Source organism: Corvus hawaiiensis, chromosome Z, assembly GCF_020740725.1.
Source record: "Corvus hawaiiensis isolate bCorHaw1 chromosome Z, bCorHaw1.pri.cur, whole genome shotgun sequence".
In the NCBI taxonomy this organism is placed as follows: domain Eukaryota; kingdom Metazoa; phylum Chordata; class Aves; order Passeriformes; family Corvidae; genus Corvus; species Corvus hawaiiensis.
The window spans coordinates 12,517,096-12,531,217 of NC_063255.1; the positions used below are offsets into that span (position 1 = coordinate 12,517,096).

Sequence of the window (14,122 nt, forward strand, 5' to 3'; positions counted from 1 at the left end):
GATGTTTGCTATTGCTTTCAAACCCATCTTTCCTCTTCTTTTTCTATTTTCATCATGTAGTACCCCTGTCTGCTACAATTCTCTTCAACCGCTAGCATCCCTAGAATTCTTCTCCATCCAACAAAAAGATTAATTTTCTCATTCTAGCCTCCCTGTTTTACTTATACCCAGTAATTTTGTATTTCTTCACCAGCAGTGGCATCCTCAGAGCATAGAGAGATAGAACTTTCACAAGCAGCAATTCATGTATCTCAAAACCTTATTTGCGTTACCCACTTTTCAACAAATAGCTCCATGTTTCTCTCTTAGTCTCTCTTTTGCCTTTTCACTCAATACTGCCTTCTCCTCCACCCTCGCTCCTTGTCAATTCCACTACATTCCATCTTGAAAATGCCACCTGAATTCCCTCCTGAGTCTCAGGATTATCCCTGACAAATATAGAACACCGCCCTTATTGTCATCAACCTCGGGAAAAAAGCATCTGTTTTCTGCTTCCTCTTCTTCATTGTTTGATGAGGTCCAGTATCTCCTGCACACCATTTACATGTTGGCTCCCTTCTTCACTAGTTCCTCTGGTACATGATTACCTTTCAATTTCTCTGGCTATTCACTGCTACTCAATCCCTTGGTCACTGAACTTCTCACTCTACAGTGTATTTTTAAACACCTTATTCACATATTACTCTCAATATTTTCACACCACTGAACTGTCTTCCAAATAAAGGTATATCATTGTCTCTCTGCTGAACATCTTTGTTCATCTCAACATCACTTTGTGAATGTTTAGCTGGAAATACAAATTCAGTATGATGAAAGCTGTTCCTGATTTTCTTACATGCATACCATATCTTCTCAATTTCCCTGGAAGATCTTACATCCTTTAACCATTCATCATAAGAAAAATGTTGTTATATGCATCCCAGTGTGTCATCTCCTTTCCGATACACATTGTAAAACACACTGTAATAAATCCAACCAATAAGCCACTGTCAGTATCATTACATTGCTGTGTTTTCCCTCGTTTCCTTGATAATGGTTCTTTTACTTTTAGGGGTCCACTCTTGCCTCATTTTTTCTTCTTTAACAGCTGTATTTCACCAATGAATTAAATACACAGTCTTTTCATAACAGCAATTACAGACCATTCATTTAATCTGCAAGCACACCTGTGTTTTTCTCACAAAATAAAAGAAAACCAAAATCAAACCCAACAAAACCACCACTCCTTTTTCTGAAACACATGTGGAAATACAGTAAACTATCAGGTAAAAAAATGACCAAAAAAAAAAAAGGGTGCGAGACAAATAGTAACTGAGTTTGCACATCGCCTTGTTTTTGTTTGCTGGTATAAACTACTTACCAACTTGACACTGAAGAATTCATTTTCTGACATAGCCATCTTTGGTTATGAAGGAAGTCAAAACTGAAGTTTGTTTTAGACGTGCAGACTGACAGCACCACACATTATTGCAGCCCTGCCTTGCCCTCCCGCCTCAATGCAACAGCCAAGAAACCATAGTGACCTGTCTGGAATACAGAAAACATTCCTACACCTCTGCCAACTCCTACCCAGTTTGGCAACACACTTCAACACATCAAATATTGAAATCAAGCAGGCATTTTCACATTTGTGAAAGGTAACAATGGCTGGCAATGCAATGCTTTCTGCTTACTGCAACAGGTGTCCCTGCTTCTGAAAAATCACTCAGGCTCTTCAAGGCAATCTTGAATATATGCCAGTCCTCCTGTCACAAGGCCAGGGATGCACTACCTGTCCTAGTTCTGCTCTTGTGAGCCCTGGTGAAACAGCATCTAATAAAGGCCTGCACAGTGTACTCTGATGGACTCAACAGGATGAAGTTTGGTTAAATATCTTGGGCTCTCCAAGTGAGACCACAGAACTGCATAATGGTGAGGACAAAAAGTAGGCTAGTGAGCTACGATGCAGTGCCATTCATATTTTCATACCAGGTAACACGTTGATCACAGCATCTCCATTCATCAGGAGCTCCTAGTGGCCATAAAAACAACACAGAGTCTGTGATCATACAACAAAATAGAGTTTTTACAGCAATTTTCTCTTTGTATGTGAATTAGCATAGTACTTTATAATTTGGTCATCCTATCCCAACCTCTACAAAATGCACTAAATATAAAACAAAATTGAGTACATTTAATAAATTCATGGGTGACTGCTTTGAGCACAAAACAGTCACAAGCCAAATCTCGAAGTGATACATATACACAGTGCAAAGTGAAATAGTAACCAAAAAGGCATATTTTAAAAACTCCACATACTGCTTAATCTAAATGAAAATTACATATGTTGAAATATCTAAGAATACATTGTTTAAATTACTGCTTAAAATGATTATACACATCCAGGAATTCTATTGAACTAGAATGTCATTATAAGTCTCTGGACTTTGTATATGTATATATATTTACAAATACATTGTATATGTATTTACAAATAATGTGTGAAACACATAGGACATAGGTAGTCATATCCAACTCCAAGTCTAGTTTTCTATCTCATGAGAAATTTAGAACTTGGTTTAACGAAAGCAGCTGTTTCACGGATGTATCTCATTTCAGTCTGTGTAGTATCACTGCAGTCATACATTAAATAAAGCACAGCTGGACAATGCTCCACCTATTTCACCACCCTCTCTGCTAACTGTTTAGCACTAACATCTGTTGAAAACAAACTTCAGGAAATAGGGAGATCATGAAAAAAAAACCCTTTATTTTAAAATATTTTGCACTGGAAGAAGTTTTGCTTACTTATGAAGAAAGCTTCACATGTATTCAATCAGGTCTTAATTAAGAGATTTATACGAAGAGTTGCAAGAAACCTGCTCACTGAAGGAGTCTTATAAAAAAATCTAATATTATTACAAATACTTTTAATTTCATATGATTGGTTTAGTTCTGTCCCTGCTGCCCTGCTGCCAAGATATGTTTCAGCTGTGCAGTTTACCTTCTCATTGATAATCATGGACACAAAAATAACTTGTTTGGCTTATAATCATATTATGAATTCTCTAGGAATGCCATTCAAATATTTTCAGTTAAAATTAACCAGACTTACGTTCTTTAGTAATTGAGGACAGTCTCTAGAGTATTATGGCCAATTATTTAAACTGTATCCTCACAGAAGTGCACCCTTAATGGATGTAACCATGAAACAAACGTTCTCTCTGTATAGAAAAAGTTGGTTTTTATCAAACTTCCGGAGTCAAGAGTATGTAACCTAATGTTACATACAAAAGCTATGCCTCGCTATAACTTATCTTCTGCAAACCTGTATGTTTCATGGCTCAGAAGCCATTTCCTACATTTTTTGGTTTTAATCCACTTGTTCAAGCTGTAACAGCTTTCCTTTGTTAAGTATTTTAAAGAATGGGAGTTTCAAGCATCCCTAATAAAATAAACTTAATGACCAAGAGTTTTACAGAAATGCACTTGTCACTGCTTTTAGGAAATTCACAGCATAATCCTGCTGTTCATCTCTTCACAAGCTTCAAGAAATAGTGACCTACTATGAAGCAGATTGAGACACATTTGGAGACAAAACTAGCTGCCTAATAGACACATCAAGCACAACATTCTTTTCATAATTTACAAACCCTATCAGACTCCAGACCACTGAAGTGTTCAGTTTGCTTGAACAATGCATATACTACAGTATCTAAAAGCCATTTCTCTGATAAGTCAAACCACTCTGGAGCTCACTTCTTGTTAGATCAGAATGTAGTACTTGTACTTTCCACTTTTTGTCTCTGCATAAAAGCAAAACTTCCTCTAAAATAACAAAGCTAGCTCAAGAAGGCTCTTTTATTTTTTCCATTATTTTTCATTATTTCATCTTTCTATTTCTGTAACATTATTCATGTTATATTAATATTAATAGCACTACAATATTAATAAAGCCAATCACATTGCTATAATGCCTACTCTTCTCAAATTGTCATTTTTAAATTATTTCTGTAAGTTACTACTTTTAGTTTTCCAAATAATAAACCAAAGAGAGATATATAATCCTAGTGGGATAAGCCTTTTTCCTTTAGCCATACATGAATCCAAAGTGAAATCCTTAAAGCTATTTTCATTGGGGTGTGACAGACTTCAAGATTTAGAATTGCCTTTCATCATTATATTAGATAGTGCAAACATTTAGATAGTTCTTAACTATAAACTGTTTACTACATAAGAGAGAAATGCACTTAGAAATACAGCAGGGCACATTTTATCTCAGCATATGATTGTCAGATTCTTTACTGTGGCTGGCTTCAGGGTACAGATAGTGATGTACTGGCTAAACCAGACATATACAAAAAGGAATAATATATGAATCTGTTAATATTTGCTGCTGGCAAGCTTGTGTGTGATTTCCAGTTTCTGGAACAGAGGTCTGGCACATATACATATGGAATGAAAGGGTGGAATATTATGGATATGGAAAACTTACCTTAAGTTTGAAAGGGGAATATAGTATATTTGGATATCCTTCATCTTGTATTTACACAAGAAATTTCCAGATGTAGCCAGACTGCCCTCTTCAAAGCATGAAGCATGTTACATACTTGGGGGAAATTGGAAGATTTGCCTGATGTTTAGCTATAGTAGTGATATTCAGCAAATTTAAGAACATTCATTGTAAACTGTTTCTATTAAATATTGACATTTCACTGGAATATTTTTAATGCTGTAAAGGTATCAATATAAACATTAAATTCTATATATAAAGAAATCATCCAAATAGACAAGTGAATAATCCATAGTAAAGAAAGTTATAAATAAAATCTAGCTGGTGTGAAAAAACGCATAATCCTGAAATGCTGTCATAGACAAGATACCAAAGACACACACAACGAACTGGTAGAAACCACATCTAAAAAAGGCATATGTACATTAGTAAAGTTCTCTAGTGGATAGACATAAGACATTTCAGGAATTAATTACTGAGAGCCATGTTTTTTGCATGTCAGCATATGCAAAATGCATCCTGTAACTGTGCAAAGATCCAGCAACCTCATCTTCCTAACACATGGGTATATATCCCCTCAAAGGACCTTCCAATTAATGGAGAAAATATTTACGGCAAGTCTCAGATCTTACTACTAGTTTTCATTACTCTGTCTTGGCAGCATCAGCTGTAAAATCCATCATGAACAGCAAAATAAAGTTTGAAAAAAAAAATTTCCAAATAAGATCTGGACTTGGGATTCCCATTTAAAAAAAAAAAAAAAAAGTACCTCACATAATAATTTTTCATCATCAAAATCTGTGTCCTTAGTTGTACAGTATTTTTTCAAAATGACTTCTGTACTTGTAAAATTTTTAAACTTTTCACCTAAAAACTCTACCTTAAAACTTCCAACAGCACACCACGAAACTAAAGCTTACAGAAACCCTTTCAAAGCAAACAATTACTAAATATAGAAATGTATTTATCTTACATCTATAAATCATGCAATTATTTGGAAAATACTTTTAACATGACTATTTGTAATTAAAATGTACAGAGCTTAGATCTGTTTAATTTCAGTGCATACTGTGACATCTCACTTTTCTTCCCCTTATATTTTGAGGATAGGGTGGCTTAAGGGTGTGTGGAAAAGAGGTTATTGGGATTACCATTTCATCACACCACTTTTGGAGATATTCATGTGGGTAGTACATTATTACAGTGTTGCATTTCAGTATTATTGTGAATTTTAAGTTCTGCAAAATCACTTTGAGCTTTAGCTTAGTAATTTAAACTGATCACAACACATAAATTATTCTAGCAATTTAAAATCAGAGTACAGTTTTAAAACCAGGAAAAAAGGAAATGCTAGCAAAGCAGTAATTCAGCAGTACTGTAGCAAACGCTCACTTTTGAGCTGAAGAGTGGAGTTAAACCTATCGCTAAGTCTTCTGTGAAACAAGAAAGTAAAGAAATGGAGGTTAATCTCTTCCTATAAAAATATTTCCATGAGCACTGAATCAATTTGCTTAGTGAGAATTATGCTGAAAATCCGAAAACATTATATCTTTCATGTTCAGATTTGCACTAGATAAAAAGATAAACCTATTACAGATGTAAAAGACAAACCTGTTACAGAGGTATTTGTCGAAACTAATTCTTTACTACTTATAGTGCAGCCAGTAGATAGGTAAAAGCTTATAAAAACTACTCAAAGTTTATAACCAAATTTAATATAGCTAGAAAAAAAATACAGACAAGATTTTGGGTGTACAAGCTGTTTTCTCAAAGGCATTTAAAAGACATGACCACTTCTTAGAAACTCCACCTCCCTAACATCCTTACTAATGCTTTTGTATCACAGCTGCAATGATACACCATAAAATATGTGATGTGTGAAACTATGAAACATGATTCAGCCTGCCATACACAGAGAAGTTGTTTATGCAGTCGTGTGCTGAATGCACCCAGGAAAAGTTGGGGGGAAAAAAAATCACATAACAGGTAGCCTCACCAGGTGGTTTGAAAGATTAAGAAAGGCTAACTAAGAAGTCTAGCTTTTTTTCCCCAAAAAAGCCCATTTGTAACTAATGAAAAACATCTCAATCCTTTCCTGCTTATTGTGGAAAATGAAGGTAGCTTTTCTGTTCATTCAAGAGATTTCAAGCAATTTTAACTCACGGTACACTTCAAAAATTACTTTAGTCTTTCCCTATCTCTCTGAATGAGATGCTCCAATTCCTGGACGGGAAAACCAGGCACACAAAGGTTTACTGATGGCAAGACACTCTGCATTCTTGATACTAAAGACTGACTCCATGGATCGGTTTGTTCAGAAATACATACTACTATCGGCTTGCAAAAAGCCCTGAATGGGCAAGCACAGACAAGATGAGGAATTTGAACTTATTTGAACTGTAGGTAAACCTAGTGGTTTTACTGCACTCCCCTGTGAATCAAAAATATTTAAGGTCCTTTCTTATTTTGCTCTTCAACTCTCTGTACTTGCCAGACATTTTTCTCCATGTCTCAGAACATTTAAATTGAGTGTTCTAATGTGCTGTGTTATGACTGACTATTTCACTGTTGCTTCTACTATTCATTCAAAGTTTGAAGGAAGTTATTTTTTATGTCCTTTGAAGCTGTTATTTTAAGCCAAGTTGACAGTGTTCATAATATTTCAAATACACTGACAGATCACTCTGCTAATGTGCACTGTAAATGCACATGTACATGAACCTTAAAGAAAAAACATGCACTGACAAAATAACATATGTGAGAAAATAACACAGATTTATGACAAAACAAAAAAATCCTCTGAGGCAGGTGATTATAATGGATCATGATCCTGCTGAGGAAGTTTGGAAAAAGGCAAAGCAGAGCCGGAATACATTTGGCTAACTTCAGCATTAGCAAGTTACCAATGTCAGTGTCATGAATTAAGAAAAAAATGTTCCTCCAAAAGTTCCGAAAGTGTTTTTACTCTCACTGCATACAGCTGGGAGATTTGGAATCACACCAAAAAAGAGTGGAAGTAAAAAACTGAATGAAACATTCATGGTGTTCATTACTAGTCAGAACTAAAGGAGTGAACGGATCACTTCCTAGGCACAGCAACATAATTAAAAAAAAAAAGCTGATACTGAGATGGTTCAAAAGTGGTTTAGAAAAAAAAAGCTAACTGATGAAGGTAAGTTGCAACAAACAGCTACTTTGACTTCAGCAGGATGGATAAAATATGACACAGAGAAGATCTTGTCTTTCTCTAAATGAAAAATCAAGCATTATTTAATTACACCATTCTAGACCAAGTTCTACACTGTGGAGGAGTGCACAACACTAGTGATGTGTCTGGGGTGATGGGGATGCCACTGCACAACGGGTTCATTTTTAATTTCTTTGCCCTTTGATTGACACATGGGTAGGATTCCTCTAGACAGGTGTAACAAGTAACATGTGAAGCAGAGAATAATAAACCTGTACCAGCAATCAGAAACTGTGACTACAGTGACAAAGGACAAAGGTGGGGGCTTTTTAGGTAGCTTCTGTCTTGCAAAGTGGTACAGTGATGGCTTCCCACCAACACTGCCCCACTGCCTGCTTTTTTGCTCTTGGAAAGGGCCCAGAGACCCTCTTTCCTACTTGGGTATTCATTTCTGCCCTTGGAACTGCTGCCTCATACTTTAATAGGACACAAGACAATGGGCAGGAACTGATGCACAGGAAGTTCCACCTGGACATGATGAAGAACTTCTTTATTGTGCAGTGACCAAACACTGAACAGATTGCCTGGAGAGGCTGAGGAGTCTCCCTAACTGGAGATATCCAAGAATGATCTGGACACAATCCTGCGCCGTGCGCTCTGGGATGGCCCTGCTTGAGCAGGGAGGTTGGACCAGATGACCCACTGTGGGCTCCTCCAGCCTGACCCACTCTGGGATTCTATGCTGCGTTGATGAGCCTTTTTCTCTGGGAAAGCAGAGACTTTACATTTTCACTGAAGCAAACAGAAACAACCCCCTCTAGAAGGCTCTGTGTTTGACAATAGGCTGTAGTTAAGTCAAAAATAAATGCATCTAAAAACTCTCACAGATGACCAGAATAACAGGCACTATGGATATGTATCTAGTGAGAGCCATAATATCTGGATGGAACATCTTCACGGATTTCGTTTGTACTGTTACTGTCAAATGCAGGAGCAGTGGTTTGACCACTCAAGATCAGGGCTGAAATGTCATTTATATTCTTGCATAAAGGAAAAATCAAATTCAGACAGTCACGACATGCCTTTATTGGGTCACCCCTGTCATGACAGTACCGTCAGGTAAGCCACAGACAGTTTTAAACAACTTCCTGAATCTTTCCTTCCTGCTGCGTATGGACCAAGCACACAGCATAAATAATGATGCCAGAATCATTCCAGACTGATCAAGTGTAAGAAAATATGGCAATTATTTTCTGCTTTCAAACACTAGTGACTTTTGTTACTGACTAAATAGAGCCTTGTCAAGAAAAATGCAAATGCTGTCTCAATTTTGACTTGAAAGCTAGTTGTACTGTAGCACAGCAAAATCTGTACACATACAGCTCTACACTTGTTTTAACAGAACCAACTGGTATTTGCTGGATGGGAATTAACAGCTTTCTGTTCAAAAATCACAAGTTAATATTTCTACTATATATTTCTCCAAGAAGCTTAACCCTCACACCTCTATCCTCCACAGCTTTACCCATTTTCCTACGTCACACACAACTTGTACCCCTACAGCTGCACCAATTTGTAGTAGCTTATCATTTTCTTCTTCATCTTGCAAGCATCTCTGTATCCTGTCAGGCCAGTAAGGGCTTTCATCATTCCACTGCAGGAGCCAGTCTCATCCTCTTCTTTTAAACTATTATGTTGAACACATGTTCCATTTGAAAAATTTTTTCTTCTCCCTTCCCCACCCCCAAATACAAGATGAAGGCTTTGTCTAATTGTTTAATCAAAATGCCTTTTGAAACACTTGATTTTAACTATACACAGGGATCTCCAGAGGACACCAGCAGTTTTAGGTAAGAATACCACTAAAAATCCAATTTACCTGCTCCTTTACCTAAAAACCTTGCACACTTCTTAATGAAACCAACAAAGGCAAAGACAAAAATTCTATAGACATTAAAAATACAAACCCAAGAACACCACCAACTTAATTTCCACTAGAAAATCACTTTAATCTTGCCTTGTTATGCAGGGGTCACCCATTGGAAAATGCACAAGATGCACAGGATATATCTTTAAACTACTCATCATCACCTTAAACTGCACTCAATCAGCATTGCAATATGTCATCTTGCAGACACAGAAAAGTTCAAAAGGAAAAGCACATGAAAAAGCAGACTACCAAGAGCACTATTGTTAAAACTACACCAGAAAGCTTAATATTTCAATACTGTATATGTTAAAATAAACAACATACACAGGTGATGAAAGCCAGTCTCTGAAAAATTTATTATTCTGTTAGAAGAAGTTTACACTTAGGATGAATTCTCAAGCTTCATGCCATTAGGAAGTTTTACTGGGTTTATAGTGGAAATAAAAACAGAAATAAAAATAGATGACAATCCCAAAATACAGGCTGTACTTTGAGTATGATGCACAGGCTTTCTTTTCCTTTTAAATCTATACATTTCCTCCTGCCTCCAGCAATCAAACATTTTAAATCTTTATAAAAAGCTCCCTAGATTGCCTGTTTTCCTTTTTAAAATCAAATATTTTGAAATATGAAGTTGAACAGACTCATGTAACCTGTACTAGTTCAGTTTTACTTCCACACAGCCATCCTACTGGAATTGTACAGCTTTCAGAGATTTATGACATCAGTTTCATGATCCTGCTCTTCTTCCCTCATTTCCTCTGTATTCTCACTTTGGCTTTAAAAAAAATTGACCCTATTTCCATATTCTCCTCCAATGCATGCCATTGGTACTTATCCCTCTGAAGTGAAAGGGACTTCCACTTCTTTGCATAAGATGGGCATAAAGAGAGGATATGGATGATTTACTAGAATGATTATTTTTTTAAAGCAGTAAAGCTTAGCCTGGTGAATTTGCACTTGACATTGCAAAATTAAACTCTTGGAACTGGACTGTTTGTAAGCTGTACTACACAAAGCATCAGTGAGCACTGAATGCTCTAAGCTTCAAACTATATAGTAGCAAGAATTGTACTTGTCAGTTCAAGTCATAACACACTGGAAATTGATTGCTTGGTTCAATATGAACAGAAGTATTTCCTAATTTTCAAAAATTTGAAATAGTTTCCATTCTGATTCTTGCATATTCACAATGCATTTACATAAATAGTACAAATTTGCCTCAGTGTTAATTATTATACATTAGACAATATGACAACATTTGCCATTTCATGAGCAGCATTGGCCTTACCATTACCCACTTAGAAGCTATTCTTCTCTAGCTATTGTATGGATTAATGACCGATTTCAGTATCAAGTTTTAAGAGTTACTCCTTAATACATACAATATCTCAAATAAATTATGTAACAACCAACAAGAATTACAGCTTTCTCACAAACATTGCATCTTAAATGAATAATAATCTAGATACAGATCTGTGGTAATTTTTTTTTTTTTTTTTAAGCTGACTGCAAAGAGTTTTCCCAGCATTTTGAACTTAGTGGCAGCACACTGAATGATTAGTTATGGAAAGGCAGAAGAAATATTAAGTTATACCTATGAGTTACATGGTTTTCTGGATGGGGAGGGGAGGGGAGGGAAGGAAAGGGGAGGGAGTAATAAAAGTACCAAAACTGATTTTTATCTGCTTCAACATTCACACTCGAAATATTAGAAGTACATATTGTTATCAAATACTGGACTTACACTCATATTCCTATCCCAGATCTGGATAGAACCATCTTGACAGCCAGCTGCAATAAGTTTCCCATCTCTGCTGTATGTGCAAGTTGTAGGAATCACCCGTTTACCTTGAACTGATCGTGGCTTAAATACACTTTTGTGCTTTTTTTCATTGTTAACATCCCAAGTCCTCACAGTTCTGAAAAAAAAAGTTTATATAAACAGCTTTTTAAGATAACATTAATACATATAAAATAATTCTTCTTGTGGTAAAACCAAACCCCTTTTCCAGCACAGATGGCATACAATACTGTTCAAATTCAGTTGTAATGGTTTAAGATATGAGAACAACTTTCCAAGTAAGAAACATCATGTACACTAAAATGCATCTCAAGTTTAAAAAAAAAAATTAAAACAAACAAACAAAACCCAAACCAAACCAGTTTTTCCCAAACCTCTCATGTAAATACATAAATTACTTAGAATTGGAAAGGTAACGAAAGATTATTACACAGGTACCATATAATCTCCACTGCCACTGGAAATCAAGAAGATGAAAGTATTCAGTCCTCTACAAAGAATGAATACTTCAGAAAACAGGCATGAATGCTTATGCAAACTCGTAACTTAAACAGATTTCTTAATGATTCTGACATAATTACACCTGAATATTCTGCTTTTAACTGGCTGGTTATTCTTCAGACTTTATTTTTAAAAGACATTTTAAACATTAATTGTAATATTATTGTAGTTCTCTTCCACTAATCCTGAAGGTCTTAGAGTTCTACTATAAAAATGTTCTTCAAATACTTTAGAAAGACTCATTTATGTAATATTGTTTTCTTCAAGTTGAGTTTTTCCCACATTATTAGCAAAAACAAATACATCCTTTCTTCTTTTAATGGAAAAAAGGAGTATCTGCCTGGATCTTCAGTGTTCCTTAGATACGGAAAAACATCCAAATGAGAGAGAACTAAAACACTAGATACAGGTGGACCCTTTAAACTGTCTTAGATACAAATGTTTTCTGTCCATTTAATATGTTGAGGTCTTTCCAGATAAAAATTCAAAACTCTTCTGGCATCTAATGCAGAGAAGAGTTTCAGAATTTGGCAAAGGAAGGAAGATCATTTATTTAGAAAGAAAAAATCTCAAGGTTCTCAAGACAACCCCATTTGTTTAGACTATACAAACATTGCCTATGATCCAACAGCACATAATTCACTGGTGTCTAGAAAAGCAAATACAGCTTTAACAGAGGCTGCCATTTCTCCAGAATGAGACAAGATACCACGGCATAACATTAGGAACTTCCATCAGAGCTACAAGACCACACAGGCCAAAGAACTGACATAAAAATAATTCTAGAATAAAATAGACTAGAAAATTAGCCGGAATTACCTGAAGAGAGGTTACATTTAATTGCACATTTAATGACAGTAATGAGAAATCAGTAACTGTAAGTTAGAATGAATAAATAGAATTAATCTCCAGTTGTCCATAATAAAGTCAAGGTTAGTTTCATTTTTAAAAGTCTTCAAATCTCCTGTGTGTAAGGCACCACTTCATGGCTCTATGTGGAGCTCTAGCGTAAGACATTCAAGCGTTCTGATGACTGTTTGGGTTTGAAGTTTTGGTGGGTTTGTTGTTTGATGGTTTTAATTATTATTTTTATTTTAAATAAAGCACTATATTACAATGATAATTAGGTTGATTAGAGGATCTTCAGAAATTGCTTTCATCCTCAACCGTCATATGATTCCGAGACTCCCTTTTTCGCCTCCTTGTGTTGTCAATAATCATCTCAGTCTATTGCCTTTCATTCATACTTTCTCCCACCATGATACTTGCTCAAAACTTGTATCTTTTGCCATTTCCCTTCCCTCATAATACTCAATCCCTCCAAAATCTCATTTGAATATCCTGTACCTTCAGCTTCTCTTCTTCCTTCAGTGACGACCATCTCCTACTGAAAAGCTCTGTCCTCCCTTACAGTCCAAGTTCCCAAGGACTGCCTTGGCACACCCCTTCTCAGGTGGTGCATCTGGTAACACAATTATGTGCAGGGAACTTCGGAGCCTGCCTTCCCCTTTCACTCCAGATGTCTCACAAGCATCTCAGATGTAATTCCAGAAACAATCTCTTGAGAATCCTTTACCATCCTAATTCTTTATTTCTGCTGGCATGGAATGACTTTTTAAAAGTCTTCAGTTTCCTCTTTTTAGGGCTCAATGTCCTGTCAAAACCTCAAAAACTGGCTATACTAAGAGCATGTTCAAACCTTTTTATCATTTACCTATCTACTGTAAAGGAAGAACAAGCACTTGTATACTTTTATTCCTTATAACACACATTAAAAGTAGTATGAGCCCTAAATCAGCTGTAATATCAGCAGGTCAGCTGAAAAATCAAAGTTCTCTGAACTGCTGCTTCCACTGCAGACAGTTGGCCATATTCCCACACATATGAGTTACATGCCCTGTCAAAAATGCCCACATAGCCTACAGTATATATTTAACATTCCCTCAGTGTTTTCTTAATGTCCCCACACTGAGCATGTGTTTGCTGTTGCCTTGCTGCTACTGCATCTAATGAAAAAAAAAACTTCTACTAAAGTAAATACTTTGTATGAAATCTATGTATTAGCTACAAATTTGTCAATCATTCCCAGAGACCCCTTAATTCTTGAGCTAAGACTGAGCTCTTTAATGTCTTCTTTCACATAAGATCTTTTAAGTATTTTTTCCTTTATGGAAACATTTCCTATTCTTATTTTAAAATGGACATCAT

At 35.9% G+C, this 14,122-nt stretch overlaps 1 protein-coding gene across 2 annotated transcripts in view; it reads right to left on the reverse strand.

Moving 5' to 3' along the window:
* The window catches only part of WDR70 (WD repeat domain 70), a 128,129-nt gene that overhangs the window by 44,162 nt on the left and 69,845 nt on the right, over positions 1 to 14,122 (reverse strand). For both annotated transcript variants that reach the window (XM_048291712.1, XM_048291713.1), the window contains one exon: positions 11,357 to 11,531. In XM_048291712.1, the coding sequence (XP_048147669.1) occupies positions 11,357 to 11,531 (175 nt within the window). The remainder of the gene's footprint in view (positions 1 to 11,356; positions 11,532 to 14,122) is intronic.